The following is a 16,565-nucleotide window of genomic DNA, read 5'->3' on the forward strand; positions in this document are numbered from 1 at the left end:
TACGGGAACAAATTTGTCCCTGTGTCATTCTCTACTATGGGCACAGAGGTGTGTGTGTGTGAGTAACACAGACAAATCTGGCCCATTTAAAAAAAGTGGAGTAGTCCTCCTCCCCCTTCCCCCCCAAGACAGCTCCTTCCCCCCTTTGGAAAAGTAGAGGCAGAAGGAATGCCCACTCCCTCCTGCTACTGCAACCCTCCCCCCCACTGAACTGACTCCCCACCCCTCCGCCAGGACCCCCCAAACTAACCCATCTCCTCCTCTTCCCCACTTTACCAAAAAATTGGCAGGAGGGATGCCCACTCCCTCTTGGCCCCCACCCTCGAACCACCCCATTACCTCTAAATTACAATGACAACAGGAGGGAATCCCAGTTGCTTCTGTTCGCAGGCCCACCACTCCAAAATGGTGGGCTTTCTCCGTCTCAGTGCAACCTGGGATGCACGGGGAGGGGCCTATGGCCTTATTGGCTCAGACACCTAAGACTCTCACCTGGGAAGGGCCTTGAGCAGGTTCAAACGACTGAGGTCTCTCCTCTGGGAGGTGTCAGGTGTCTGAACCAATCAGAGCCTTAGGGTCTCCCCATGCATTCCAGGATGCACCGTGAAGGGGAAGGCATGTCATTTTGGAGTAGTAGGCCTGTGAGCAGAAAGGACTGGGCATCCCTCTTTCTGTCATCATAATTTAGAGGTACGGGGAAGTTCGCGCCTGGCCTGGCTTGGGGAAGCAGGGAGAAATACTTGAGCCACACCTCATCTCTGAGCAACGACACTGTCCCTATTCCTGCCGAACCACACCACCAGCAAAGATGGAGAGCACCAGCCAATGTTGGAGCTCAATGACATGGCCAACAATTGCACCACATCGCCACAGCACAAGGAAGGCAGGGTCCCAAATGGCCAGCAGCTGCTTAACAGATCGGACCACCTTCGCACTAATCCATCCGATCACTGCAGGGCCCTCAAATGAGTGGGCTGTTACTGAGGCAGTGACTGCGCCCTCGGCATGATGGGAGACTCCAAATGCCACATCCTCCGTCTACTCACATCCCCCATGTCCTCCACGATGCGCCACTCTCACACTGGCAAGCTACACAGAAGGAGCATGAACATCCCCCCACAGCTCTCTACCGCCACAGCACCACCAAACATCAGTAGGCAAAACGAAAAAGATCACCCCACCATAAAAGGTAGGTAAGATATTTGCTGCTGTTGAAACCATTGGGCCATAGAATCAACGGACAGCCGGGTAATAAGATAAAAATTAAATTTCTGTTTGGTCAGTAACACAAAGTGAGTCAGAAATAAAAGGAAAAGTTAAAAAGATAATTACTAATTAAAGATGTAGGAGAAGAACTGCAAAACAAATTTAAAATAAAAGAAATGAAGGAAGGAGGCGCCACCACCTATGTCCTATCCTGGCTCCATCTTGGAACCCCCCCCCACACACACCCACCCAAAACTCTCAAATTTATTTTTTTGTTGGTTTTGCAAATTTATCATTTTAAAGGGCCCCTTTTACAAAGCTACAGTAGTGATTCTCCCATGGCAGATACACCAAAGTCCATTCAATTCCTATGGGCTTCAGTGTATTTGCTGTGGCAGAATTGCTATCGCAAGATGCAAAGCATTAACTGATTCAACATGAGTTTGAAGTTGGTTAAATACTACTCTCTCAAGTATGGTAGTTTTGAAAGTAATGGAAGGTTTGATACTGGCCAGTAGTTGTTCGGAATAAGAGGATCTGCATTACTTTTTTTCAAGGGTGGCTTAAATGCTACTGGAACACAGCCTAAGGGCTCCATTTACGAAGCTGCGTTAGCGGTTTAACACGCGTAATAGTGCACGCTAATTTGCTGGCTGCGCTAGCCACTACTGCCTCCTCTTGAGCAGGTGGTAGTTTTTCAGTTAGCGCAGGGGTTAGCGCACGCTAAAAATGTGCGTGCGATAAAGCCGCTAACACGGCTTCGTAAAAGGAGCCCTAAGTGTCAAACCTGAAAAAAAGGAAGTCATACTGAGCATTGAAAAATAATTAATAATAATTAACTAATAAAAATAGTGCACATTTAATTTTCTCCACCAGCAAATTTCTCTGTCCTGCCCCACTGAGCTTCACTCGAGGATATCTGCTGATATACAATAGGCTGAATATATGGTGATAATCGTAATGGGGACATGAGTTGCCATTCCAAATAAAGCCAGTCTGGAAGATGCTCCAAGACTTCAGTAAGGATCCAATACATACTCTGACGCAGAATAAATGCTTCATGGTATCTTTAAAAATGTGGAAAATTTACCCCACCCACCGCAATTTTGGTTTTTGCAAAGATACTAAAGCTATTCTAGCAGTTTTGCCCAGCCAAATAAATTTAGTAAAAATACCATTTAATTTTTTATAGAAGGACCCTTGAAAATAAACCGGCAACATACTCATTTGGTAGCAAACTACAGGCAAAATCATCATTTTGACAGTTTGGACTCTTCCCCCACCAAGAAAGATGTAAGGGATTCCAATGCTCACACATTTCTTTGAATTTCAGCAATAAAGATTTTTCATTTACTGTCATCGTGTCTTCAATGTTTCTGAATCATAATACTCCTGGAGCTTGTCAGGATCCTCAAAGTTAGTTGTTTTGTTAGCATAGGAAGCCCTCATGACGGCCGGATAGAGTAAACCATATTTGGCAGCTAGCTATTTAAGCTATGGCCGCAATGTAAGAAATTTCTTCCTCAAATTGGCAGTTGCCCTCGCAAAATCTGGCACTAACATTATTCTGGAGTCCTGACATCTTAAATTTCTATTTTCTTTTGCCAGTCTTAAAACCTCCATAATTTGCTGGAATCTTAACATTCTAAATATTAACGGTCGTGGCCCTGTTTGACGTTTAGATCTTCTTGTTTGGAATCCTATGGGCCCGTTCAAACTCCAGAAGATATTTCATACTGAGAGGCAATATCTTCGGTAAAAATCCTTCCAAAAAGGCAATCGGATCACTCCATTCAATCCCCTCAGGGAAACCCCAAATTCTCACATTATTTCTTTTTTTGCATTTTAATTCTGTATTTGATTATTCATTACAATAACAAATATTCAAAAATATCCACTGAATTCTGTATATAAAATACAACTTAATAAAATAAAAAGAAAAGTTCCAACCTAAACTGCAGTCAAAAACAACCGGGAGCAAACAAGACAAAACTGCAGATCTGTACAAGACGTAGGCAAGATTTATTTGTGACAAAAAGATATATATGCAAACCCTTTTACCAATCAGGGGACCCGACACGGTCCGTGTTTCGGACAAACCTTCGTCAGGGGTCCATGGTAAAAATAGAGGGAAAAACAAAGAGTCACAAAAAACTGTATAGTGGCAGCTGGTTTGTGTAACAGAGATTTTTACTGCAACAAGAAGCTAGAAATTTCTAGCTTCTTGTTGCAGTAAAAATCTCTGTTACACAAATTAATCAACAATGATAAAGTCCACATTATAATGGTCACCAGTATCAATAAAAAACTTAAATCCATCAATCTTGAACATCACAGGCAGTATTTGGCCAATTCTCACATTATTTCTCCTCACCCTGTTATTACAATCTTCCAATTCCCTAACCAGGACTTGAATTGTTTTGCGATCTGATGTACACTGAAGCATTTCTGCTTCAGTAACTTTCACTCTCTTCTCCAGCTGATCCACCCTGATATTCGCCAGTTGCATCTGTTTTATGAGATTAATGACCTCTTCTTTTACATCCTTCAGCTTTTCTGAGTTGTTTTAATAACAATTCTCATATACTATGGAGTTCAGCCAGCAATTCAATATTCTCCGAGAGATCTTTAGGCAGAGGAATCTTTTAAGGGGTGGGCGGGGCGGGTTTCGATCTCTTTGCATTGCCTGCAGTTGTCACAAAAGCAGAATCAATCCTTGTTTGCCTGCCTGTAGCCATTATTAAACAGATCCACTCGTTTCTGGGAGGAAAAATTTGCTGAATAACTTATAATTAATATTAACAATACCTGTTAGTGAGGAGCTCTACATTCACCCGTCCATTTTGATGCACTGCCAAGCCACGCCCCTCAATGGAAATGCTTTTAAAACAGAGAATGGTGAAGTTTCTGGAATCTTGTGAATCCACAGGACAGGAGGCAATACGGGTTCACTAGAGGTAGGTCTTGTCAGACAAATCTGAGCAATTTCTTTGACTGGGTGGTGTATTTAGATTTTTTTGACTGGGTGGTGTATTTAGAATTTAGCAAAGCCTTTGACAGTGTTCCACAGAGTTGTCTAATAAACAAACTGAGTGCCCTCAGGATGGGTTCCAAAGTGACAGACGGGTCAAGAACTGGTTGAGTGAAAGGCAACAAAGGGTAGCGATCAATGGAGATTGCTCTGGGAAAAGTGGATGTTACCAATGGTGTGCCTCAAGATTCTGTTCTTGGGCCTGTTTTTTTTAGCATTTTTATAAACAAATAGAGTAGACATCCCGGTGAAGCTTCAAGAATGATCTGAAATTTGGCAGTAAAATTTAATGCTAAGAAATGCAAGGTCATGCATTTGGGCTGCAAAAACCCAAGGGAATGGTACAGTTTAGGGAGTGAAGAACGTATATGTACGACAGAAGAACGGGACTTGGGTATGATTGTATATATCTGATTTTTTTTATTTAGAAGATTTTAAATTTCAGATTAAAAGCATTTCACTACTTGATTCACTTCCAAAAAATATATGTACAGTAATAAAACAGAAAAAAATATCAAACTCTTATTTAGTCCACAATATAGTCATAAGAGATCAAGAAAATAAATTAAACTTCCAATCTTGGCGGAAAATTAAATTTACAATTAGAGTAACGGCAATGGACAAGCTAACCTACAGCTGTATGGAAGGTCAATTATCAGTTGCCAACTGTTTCTTTGACTCAACAAATTCTGCCTGTTGCTTAGGCTCAAAAAACAAAAAATTCTTATTAAGGAAGGATACATAACATTTTGCAGGAAATTTAAGGAGAAATGTAACCCAGAGAGAAAGAACTCTTGGTCTCAGGGCCGAGAAAGAACTCTTGGTCTCAGGGCCAAGAAATCCTTCCTACGTCTCTGAGTTTTCTGAGCTAAATCTGGAAATATTCGTACATTAGGGCCTAAGAACTGATCATTTAGATTCCGAAAATACAATCGTAGAATAAATTCCCTATCACTTTCTAGGGCCAGTGTGAGCAACATGGTTGTTCTATCAGTCACCAGATTAAGGGAACTTTCCAGATATGAAGATAAATTCTTTTCAAACATCTTTTCTTCAGGAATATTCACCTTGAGGTCTCTTTAATATTTAAATAGTGAGCTCTCACAGTTGGAGGTATATTTTCTCGAAAATATTTTCTAGCCATCTCAACCAGAGATATGATGGGAAACTTTGGAAAATTTAAAAGTCTTAAGTTATTTTTCCTCAATTGATTTTCAAAATTCTCCATCTTACGTGCTGTATACATTTGGTCAGTAACCATTTCCACCTCCACTTTTTCTATCTCTTAACTTGTCCTCATGTTTCTCCAACTTCTCATTCAAATTGAATAGCAATACCCCCTGTTGCTCCACCCTAGAAAAGACAGTTCCATAATCAATCTTAAGAGCAGATAAAGTCAATTTAAGGTTGAAATCCAAGATTGATGTGGCCTGCCATAGCGCTTCCATATACACTTTTTCTGGTTTCTTCAACTCCCCATAGCAAATGGCAACTCTCCCCTCTTCCTCTGTGGTGCCTGGAGTTTTTTGTTCAAATCTGATCTCACCTTCTTCCTTCGAGTCCAATATAGCCATCCTTCCTGTACTGAAATCTGTCCTTCCCTCTGGGGACGACAGAGCAGCCACAGCTCCCTGCACCAATTCACTTCTGGGTTGGGGAGAAATCAATCGCTGTTTCAAGCTCAGTGAGACCCGGCTCAGTCCTGCACCGAGATTACCTGAGGATTCCGGGCTCTCCATCAAGGTAGGTTGGGTGTCCTCACCCAAACAAAGAAAGACGCTCGTTAAAGTTGTCTGTACAAGGTGCTGAGGGGTTCCACTCACCGAAGGGTATGGGCAGGGGGTTCCTTTCCTCTTTCCCTTGCTGGAAACCGGGAAAGATTCAATTCAGATGCCATTGATAGCAAAACGAGCAGCGTGACTTGCTCAGACTTCCGTCCTCGACGCCATCTTGTTTCCTGTGATTGTATATATCTTAAGGTGGCCAAACAGGTTGAAAATGTAATGACAAAAGCTAGAAGGATGCTAGGGTGCATAGGGAGAGTTATGGCCAGTAGGAAAAAGGAGGTATTGATGCTCCTGTATAAGACTTTGGTGAGACCTTATTTAGAATATTGTGTACAATTCTGGAGATTGCACCTTCAAAAAGATATAAAAAGGATAGCATAGGTCCAGAGGTAGGCTACTAAAATGGTGCGTGGTCTTCGTCATAAGGTATATGGGGACAGACTTAAAGATCTCAATCTGTATACTTTGGAGGAAAAGCAGGAGAGGAGAGATATGATAGACATTTAAATATCTATGTGATGTAAATGTGCATGAGTCAAGCCTCTATAATTTGAAAGGAAGCTCTGGAATGATAGGACATAGGATGAAATTAAGAGGTGATAGACTCCAGAATAATCTAAGGAAATACTTTTTTACAGAAAGGTAGAAGCGTTTAACAGTATCCCGGAAGAAATGGTGGAGACAGAGACTGTGTCTGAATTCAAGAAAGCCTGGGATAGTCACATGGGACCTCTTAGAGAGAGGACTAGATAATGAGATAATGGTTACTACAGTTAGGCAGAATGTATGGGCCATTTGGCCTTTATCTACCATCATGTTTCTATGACATTCAATGAAACCCTCCTCATATTTGTAACTTAAGTTAAATTTGGGTGGTTCTAGCAATTGAGCACGCTTTTATTCTCTTTTGAAAATCCATAGCTATGGTTTTTGCCATTTTCAGATGGTTGCACATGAGAGTTTCTTATATAAATGAATGGTGACTATCAAATGACTATAATAATGTTAATGTGAAAGGTTATAAAGAAATCTGTTTTGTATTCTCATTGATAGAGCAGCGCAGAAGCGGCATCAGAGAGTAAAAACATGGACCCGACATGTTGATATTTTTAAGAAGGATTACATATTTGTACCTGTGAATGAGGAGTAAGTATTGGCATGTTACCTCACATGATTCTAGCTGGTCAGTTCTAGAAATACAGATCCCCCCCACAATACACATACACACAAATTTAATAGCAGGATTTACATTGTCAGCAATAGTTGAAATTAATGGTCAAAACAATTTATGCAGCTAACTTAGGAGTGGGCGAGTTTGATTATTTAACAGCATTTGTAAGCCACTTTTCTAACTGGTCTGTGGTATATAGTCAGACATATAGGGGGGAACTCTATAAAGTGCGCTAAAAGTTATGCGTCAAGCTAGTATTCTATAACAGCAAATTTGTGCACCTAATGTGTTAATAGAATTCTAGCATAAGTCAACAATAAGGTTCCTAAATTTGGGCACCACCACTTAAGCCGAACAGGAACCTGACAGTATTCAATAAAGCATATGTTGATATAATTGCTACACTGATTATTTGCATGTGCCCCTCCCATATGAAACCCCCCTTTGCAGTTATATACTAGGACGCTTATGTGCCAAGTACTAGAGTAGTGCCTGAGTGCACTTTGGTACCCAACTACCATTTTACCCCTGTTTTGATGCTCAACATCCATTATCTTCCATTTGAGTGCCAAAAGCTTGGTACACTATATAGATTACCCCCAAAAGGGTACACATTAAAATCAATAAAAAGCAGCATACTATTGAAAGCATATGATATACTTATTAGAAATAACACTCGCCTATATTTGATTATCACCAGTCCCTATATCCAATCTCTCCATGTAAGCCCCAAAATTATACCCAGAAGCAAAAACTACCAGATTTTCAATAGATGTCTAAAAATAATTCCAGTGCAAAAGAGACATGAGTCTTGACCAGTGGATATCTATCTCTACCTACAAGTTTTACAGAAGGAATCATCCACAGCTTTTCAGCTCCTCCTCCTAGTAAGTGTCAGTGGGCAATACCCCATCTCCCTGTTTCTCCTTCTACAAGCGAATTGAGAAGGTGTCTTTTCTTCTGCTCTGCAACTGATTTATTGTTTTGGGGTTTTTAATCTGGAGATCGAGGCTTCCCAGTGCTCTAGAGATTCCCAGAATTGCTGGGACAGCTCTGCCTGGGAAAAGATACAGCCTCTGGTTCAGAGCACTGTAGCTGTCGGATGGGGTGAAGTGGGGGCGCGAACACTTTCAAAGGTCACCTACCTGGCTGGCCTGCACTAACAAGATTGCCGAGTGTATTCCCTTGGAAGCTCAGCTCGCCCTTGATTTATCAGGTATTTGCGTACAGACTGAGTGGCCCTATGTTGGTCCAGAGGGCTATAATAGGAGCCAGCTGCACCCCCTCCCCCCCCCACGTAGATGCATTAAGAGCTAGTGGGGTTGAGGGTTTCAGGTTCTCAGAGCCTGCCGAAAAGACAAGCTTCTGGAGGCTAGTACATGGGTCATTCCATACCAAGTGGTATAAAAATTTTTTATTTTTGTTTAAATCTTTATTAATTTTCCAAAGTTAACAAAAATGCAGTACAGTATCTACACAAACAACATTATTCATATATGCATTTATAATCAATCAAAATCCCCACAGCAAGATAAGAACCCCCCCCACACACACACACACATACACCCAACCAATACTTTGTAAGAGAATAAAACCATGACATAAATATCCCTCTCCCACCCTCCCTCCCTCTCCCTGGGTGTGTGCGCAATATACCAACAGGATCAAAGGAAAAAAAAATTACAATGCATCCATAAAAGATATCAAAGGGCCCCAGATTAACTTAAATCTCTTAGTATGACCCATTATATCTGCTTTCATTTTTTCAAATCTATAAGTTAATCATAAACTTGCCCACTAAAAATTAAAGTTAAGGCGATCCCAGTTCTTCCAGTTGTGCGTAATCATTTGTATGGCTACCCCAGTCATGATAAGGAAAAGCGGCCCTCTATATATGTCCAATGAAGGCTTCAGATGTTACATCGTTCCACATATGACTGCCTCATATGTCAAAGGAATCAATGCCTCAAGTATAGGATTAATCTGTCCCCATATCGACTTCCAGAACTTGAGTATTAAAGGACAATAGAACAATAGATGATCCAGTGTCCCTATATCAAGATGACAATGCCAGCATCTATTAGACTTAGAACTATCTAACTTTTGTAAACGAACAGGGGTCCAAAAAGTTCTATGCAATGAGAAAAACCATGTTCGTCTCATAGATGCTGACGCTGTACATCTCATCCTTTTGAGTCCAAATTCGTGGCCATCGAGATGCAGAAATGTACTGCTTTATCTCAATGCTCTAAATTTCTCTAAGACTATTTTTTGGTTTCTTATTCAAAAATTCAGAAATTAATTTATACCACCTGGAGGCGTGATGTCCCAGCAAATCTGTCTGGAAGCATAGGATCTGCAAACAATAATAGTTTTTAAAATTCTGCCATTCAGAGAACCCACTCTGAACGGCCTGCTTCAGCTGCAACTATCTAAAATTTTGAGATTTTGAAATTCCAAATGATTGTTGCAGCCGTGAAAAATCCAGCAGTTTCCCATTAGATATAACATCATCTAATGTTCGAATGCCTGCCTGCAACCAATGCTTCCAGGAGATCCCAGACCCACCTATTTTAACCTTGGAGTTTAACCGTAAGAATTGATAAGTAGATTTTTCCACTGGCACATCCATTAATTTATTAATAAATTTCAATATTTGCCATGTATCAAATAAAATACTATTGTCCTTAACATATCTAGGTAACTTTATACTCAGAACATGAAACAATCGCAATGGGGACAATGGAAGATGTTCCATGAGCTCAGGAAGGATCCAATATATACCCTGCCTCATAATAAAAGCTTGATGATATCTGTAGAAATTTGGGAAATTTACCCCACCCTCAGCAATTGGTTTTTGCAATGATACTAAAGCTATTCTAGCAGTTTTATCCAGCCAAATAAATTTAGTAATAATACTATTTAGTTTTTTATAAAAGGACCCCTGAAAAAAAAACTGGCAACATCCCCATTTGGTAACAAACCACAGGCAAAACCATCATCTTTACAGTTTGTACTCTTCCCCCACCAAGAAAGATGTAAAGGATTCCAATGCTCACACATTTCTTTGACTTTCTGCAATAAAGATTTCCAATTTACTGTCATTGTGTCTTCCAAAGTCTTTTGTATCATTATACCTAAATATTTTAACCCTTCTGCCTTCCAAAGGAATGGAAATGTATCAAATAATCCTTTTGTACAATGTACGTTTAGTTGAAGAACTTCGGATTTATTTTATAACCAGAAAATTTACTAAATCTTTCAATCAATTCCAGTAAATGCGGAATGGTGGATTCAGGATTCTTCAAATGAAGCAAAATATCATCTGCATAAGCAGAGACCTTATATTCCCGACCTAAATAAAGAATACTCTGTATCTCCTTTGCTTGTTGAATAGCCAATAGCAAGAGTTCCAGTACAATATCAAATAACAAAGGAGATAATGGACACCCTTGTCTAATTCCCCTCTCCAGACAAAAATGTTCTGAAAAAGTATTATTAATATATAATCTGGCAGAAGGGGAACTATACAAGGTTTGAATCATTTGTATAAATCCGGAACCAAACCAATCCATTGCTTGATACATAAAAGTCCATTTCACACGATCAAAGGCCTCTGCATCCAAAGATACAGAAAAAGCCAGATTTTCCATGGTTTTTGCTAAATTTAACATGTGGAAAGCCAGTCAGGTGTTATTTGAAGAATGTCTTTTGAGCAACAAACCCTGTTTGGTGCATACCAATCATATAAGGGAGATCCTTGGCTAATCTTTAAAGCCAATATCTTAGCCAGAAGTTTTCCATCCACATTAATTAACCCTTTCAGGACCAAGGGACATATTTGTCCCATAACTTTAAAATCCTATAAATTTTGATTGGGATAGTCTACAGTTCTAAATTTGATATGTACGGATTCCATATGATACTGCCTTTATGTAAACAAACTGGTTCCGACATTCATTCATTAGCGTCGTTGCCAGATTGACGAGAAGATTCACTTGCCACACTGTCCATAAGCCAGAAGTTTGATTTTTTTTTTTAAAAAATAATGATATTTCACAAAAAAAATCAATTTTTTGGCATCTGCAAGCCCTTTTTACCATAAAAATGTCGTCAAAACCACAAAAATTGGCCTACGATCCTTATGGTCCTGAAAGGGTTAAAGAAATAGTAATTTGAAACCAACATAATAGAAACCAACCAAATAGAAACCAACCAAATAGAAACCAACCAAATTTGAAACCAACCAAATAGAAAAAGTAATTTGAAACTAACATGGGATCTCTATTTGGCTTTGGCAAAACTATGGTCAAAGATTCAGTCATAGTACCTGAAATACAACCTCTATTTATTTGTAATTCATATAATTTTAAAAGATTAGGTAAAAGTAAATTTTGAAATGATTTGAAAAACTCCACTGTGAATCCATCACCACCCGGAGCGGATCCAACTCTGAGGGACTTCAATGCTGTCTGAAGCTCTTGTAATGATATAGGAGCATCAAGATTCCTCTTTATATGTTTGGGAATTTTTGGTCCCTGAGTTAACTTTAAAAATTTTAATCCTTCCACTTCTTTATTAGAATAGAGCTCAGAAGAATATAAGGCATACTTTTTTTTTTTTTTAAACTCCTTACCATTATGTGTCAGATTTTGTTCAAAATTTGTATGCAGAACTAGCATAGCATTAAAACAAAGTTTACCAAAATATCAGATCCTTAGCTGCAATAGTCACTGAGCTAGACCTTGTTTTACTGAGTGCTGGTAGCATCATGCATAGCAGTGAATAAAATGTCATTTTTAGCTGCTCATAAAACTAACAATAATTGATGAAAAATACTTTTTGGCAGGCCAGCACAATTTTTTATGCTAGTTTCAGCTATGCTAGTATGAGCATCTTGGGTGGAAAAGTCTGCTTAAAAGTTTTGCTCAAAGTGTGCCTTAAAACTTGTTGCAGTTCGTTGTGACAGATTTTGAACATTTTATCAGTTGCTGTAATTCCAGAGCAAAAGTAGATACACACTTCAGATTTTTATCACAGATTATATCCTTGCACTGGACACTATACTGTCAAATTTGCAACAATTCAGTATGAATAGCTGTATCAGAACATTCCTTCAAATTTTGTATTATTGATACAAGAGCTGAAATTTGTCAGTTGCATTGGTCCATGGTGGCTTTGCCAGTACTGATTTCCAAATGAGCAAACAGTATCCCCATTGCCATAGGGGCCACACCCAGTAGCCATGCAACAACAGCCACAGGTGGGTTTCTTTTTCGCAAGATCCTAAGCCTGTTTATGGGTTTCTTTTTCACTGGATCCCAAGCCTGTTTGTGGATTTCTTTTTCACAAGATCCCAGGCCTATTTGTGGGTTTCTTTTCAACATGATCCCCAAAATACCTGACTAAAGCACGTGCATGGAGCCAAAGCAATAAACAAATGGCTAAGATCATTGGTAATAATGATTCAACAAGACCTACTTAAGGCTATCAATTCTGAGTGTAAAACTATTTTAATACCTGGAAAATATGAATGGTACACACATGTTATACATAGCAACTGATAAACGCAGTTCTGCCTTCATTGGAGACTGAACAGGAAATAAAGCACAAAATATAGTATCAATCACTAAACTCACCCACCACCAGAAAACACATATTACAGTAATACTGTAGAATCTTTAGACATCTTTGACAAGCATATAACAGAAATACAGTGGTATTCAAATTATTGAACATAAATGCAAATATTGCATTTCACACTGCTAAGCATTCCTAACTTTGAGGTGAATTTATACATTTATGACAGTGGCATTACAAAACCAAAAGGCATGTATCTTATAGAATAAAATTTTCTCTTTCAAACAGTGTTACTTTTAGGAAGATATAGTCAGACCTTTTTTTTTTTATAATTGACCCTGAAAATTGAAAATTTCAGCCCCTGTGTCAAAGGCGCCAAATTTAAAGGAATGTTTTGATGCTGCAAATTTGAGAGTGTAATATCCATTGCAAGGATAATCTCTGACAAAAATCTGAAGTCTGTATTTACTGTTGCTCTTTAGAAGTGTATCGTAAACTGTGGGCCTCCTGAGATTTCTGGTGTGCCGCAACACTGGTGAGGAGGAGAGTCGTCCACGCTGGCTGCTTGCCTACAGGACGTGCCTCTCGCGGCAAGAAGCACATCCTGTAGGAAGTCAGCTGGCGCAGCTGACTCTGCTGGCTGGAATCTCTTCTCTTCTCCACGCACCTCCCGGATCCCTATAACAATAGGGTCGCAGCCAGATGGACCTCCGTGCATGCATGGAAGTTGATGCGATGATGTCACACATGCGTGTGTCATCATGTCGACTTCCGGCTGCCTTCCGGCTGGGGCACTTGTTTTAGTGTGCTGCCAGCCAGAAAAGTTTGCGAGATACTGCTCTATAGCTATAACAGCTGTTAAACTGGTCAAATTCTGGTTCAACAATCTGCAACAAATTTTAGGGCACATTTTGAGCAAAATTTTCAGGTGGGCTTTTGTATCCATGATGCTCGTACTAGCATTGTTGCAATTAGCACAAAAAGTTATGCTGGATTACCAAAAATTAGCACTCTTGACCAGTTATTCTCAATTTTACAAGCAGCTAAAAATGACACTTTATTCATCACTGTGCACAATGTTGCCAACATCCAGCCAAACTAGTGGATCTAGCTCAGAGACTATTGTAGTTAGAAATCTAAAATCTTAGGAAAATTCTCGTAGTACCCTGACTATTCTATATGCAAAATTAGAACAAAATCTGAAACATAATGGCAGGGTCCACTAGACCACTTGGCATGGAAAGACTCACATGCTTGTCTGAGGCAGAAATCTTCTCCTTTGTCCAGCTGTAGTGTGAGCTGATGCAGGCATAGCACCAGGCAGTTCTATAGGTGGTGATCCAAGAATTGAATTTTTGAGGGTCTTTGGGGTTTTCTATAGAGTCCCCCACTTCCAAAAACCCCTTTTCTGAATTTCTGAAAGTTTTATATATCTCTCCTGGGTCGTTCCTTGGCGCCAAAATGCTGCTGTGGAGGCCATCTTGGATTTCTTGCTTTTATTTAAAAAGCCTCAAAAGAACTCAATTTTGATGATAACCGATTTCTATGGACTCCTTAGGCCTTTTTAGCCCATAGAATTGTAGGATTTTAGCAAATCCATTGCTTTGCCTACCTGCTCTCAACCGCCTCCCCTCCTTCACTGCTTAAATCACATGACAGGTGATTTAAATCAAGAGTGATCCTTGCCAGTCTGGTGAGGTGGGGACTCTCTTCCAACTTATGTCTTGCCAGCTGCTGAAGATCCAGCTTGCCAGCTTGCCTGAGTTCAGGACAGGCAGGTGAAGTCAAGCAGAGGAGGGAGAGAGGAGAAAATCCACCGAAGAAGGTACAAGGGAGCAGAGAGAAGGCAGAGGGTGAGGGGTTAAGGCGAGAGGTAGCTCCGTCCACTCCCTGACATCACCCGAAGCAGACTCAAAGCTCCCCCTTAAAAAGGGAGGAGCCAATGGCGCGCGGCCGTTCGATGCACGGCGAAGGCGAGCGGCAAAGGTGCTCGCCTTAGCGAGAGCGCCTTTGCGAAGGGCCTCAAGAAGGGCCAAGTCACTACACCCAAGGACACCATGGAAGGACAGCAAGCAGGCAGAGAGGGATAGAGAGAGGACACCAGCAACAGGCAGAGAGAGAGGACACCAGCAGCAGGCAGAGAGAGAGGATACCAGCAGCAGGCAGAGAGAGAGAGAGAGAGAGAGGACGACAATGGAAGCAGAGGGAAACCAGAAGATGAGCTTTCCAGTGTTCTGCACAGACTGTCATATGTATGACTACCTCCCCTCGGGGAGACAGTCATATGTATGCAGTCGGTGCCAGGAGCTGGAAAGCTTGAAGAAGGAAGTAAAGCGACTAGAGGACAAGATACAGGAGCTAGAAGGACTTCACACTACAGAGGACCCAATCAGGACAGATATAGACTACATGAATGAGAGACACATTGAGGAGGAGGTCAGGGAACTCGAGAAATTAATTGAGGAAGCCTACAGGAGGAGAGTGGAAGAAAACAAACTTAAAATGAACAATGAAGTTACACCAACATGGAAGGGAGAACAAGAAGCAGATGACCTATAGAAGACACCCGCAGAGAAAATGGCTAGTCGATGCTCAGGAGAGGAAGCAGCGAAGCACACCAAGGACATTGACCTGAGACCGAAGCGAAACCTAAAGAAGGGAAAGTCAGTGATCCTAGTGGGAGACTCGATCCTGAGGCATGTGGACAGCAACATAGCAGGAGGGAGAGAGGATCGACTGGTGACCTGCCTCCCAGGAGCGAGAACCAAGGACATCGTGGACAAAATTGGAAAGATCCTGGAAGGAGCAGAGATAGAAGAGACCACAGTAATGATCCACATTGGGACGAACGATGTCAGCAGGAGAGACTACAGAAGAAGCACGCTGATAGAACAATTCAAGATTCTGGGAAGGAAGCTGAAGATGAGGACCCAGAAGATAGCGTTCTCAGAGATCCTACCAGTACCGAGGGCAGATGTGAAAAGGCAGGATGAACTACAATCAATTAATGCGTGGATGGAGGAGATGGTGTGAGGAAGAAGGGTTCCACTTCGTGAGGAACTGGACAACGTTCTGGGGCAAGAGCAAGCTCTACAGGAGAGATGGACTGCATCTGAGCGTGGTGGGAACAAGACTTCTAGCAAACAACGTCAGGAGAGGAATAGAACAGGCTTTAAACTAAGTAGAAGGGGAAAGCCGACAGTCGACCAAGCGTCGACAATTTGGAAGAAGGTATCCCGTGAAGATACCGAGGGGAAAAAAGGCTGGGAAGAAACAATGGACAAATTGCAGGAATCGACTAACCCAGAAGAGGAGGTTAGAAGGATTGTAACAAAAGAGAAGAAACTAAAGACCGAAGCACTGGGAAAGGAAATGAAGACAAGAAAATACCAGGATCTAAATTGCATATATACTAATGCAAAGAGCCTAAGAAACAAAATGGAGGAATTAGAAGCCATGGCCAATGCAGAGGACATAGATATCATTGGAGTCTCTGAAAAGTGGTGCAAAGAAGAAAACAAATGGAATACAGTACTGCCGGGATACAAACTCTATCGCCAGGACAGGTCAGGACAGAAAGGAGGTGGAATAGCCCTATACATAAAAGAAAACATACAATCGACAAAAATGGACACAGCAGAGACGACCAACAAGCTGGAATAGCTATAGATTAAAATACCGGGATGGAAAGGGCCTGAAATAAAGATGGGCCTATACTATCGTCCACCCAGGCAAACCGGAGATATCGATGAAGAAATGGAAGCGAGAATGCAAAAGTGGTAACACGGTT

General features: G+C 40.9%; 1 protein-coding gene across 1 annotated transcript in view; it reads left to right on the plus strand.

Moving 5' to 3' along the window:
- SENP7 (SUMO specific peptidase 7) overlaps positions 1-16,565 on the plus strand; it is a 286,873-nt gene that overhangs the window by 219,896 nt on the left and 50,412 nt on the right. The window contains exon 15 of the mRNA XM_033943657.1: positions 7,078-7,170. Coding sequence (XP_033799548.1) covers positions 7,078-7,170 — 93 coding nt within the window. The remainder of the gene's footprint in view (positions 1-7,077; positions 7,171-16,565) is intronic.

Source organism: Geotrypetes seraphini, chromosome 4, assembly GCF_902459505.1.
Source record: "Geotrypetes seraphini chromosome 4, aGeoSer1.1, whole genome shotgun sequence".
Classification (NCBI taxonomy): Eukaryota; Metazoa; Chordata; class Amphibia; order Gymnophiona; family Dermophiidae; genus Geotrypetes; species Geotrypetes seraphini.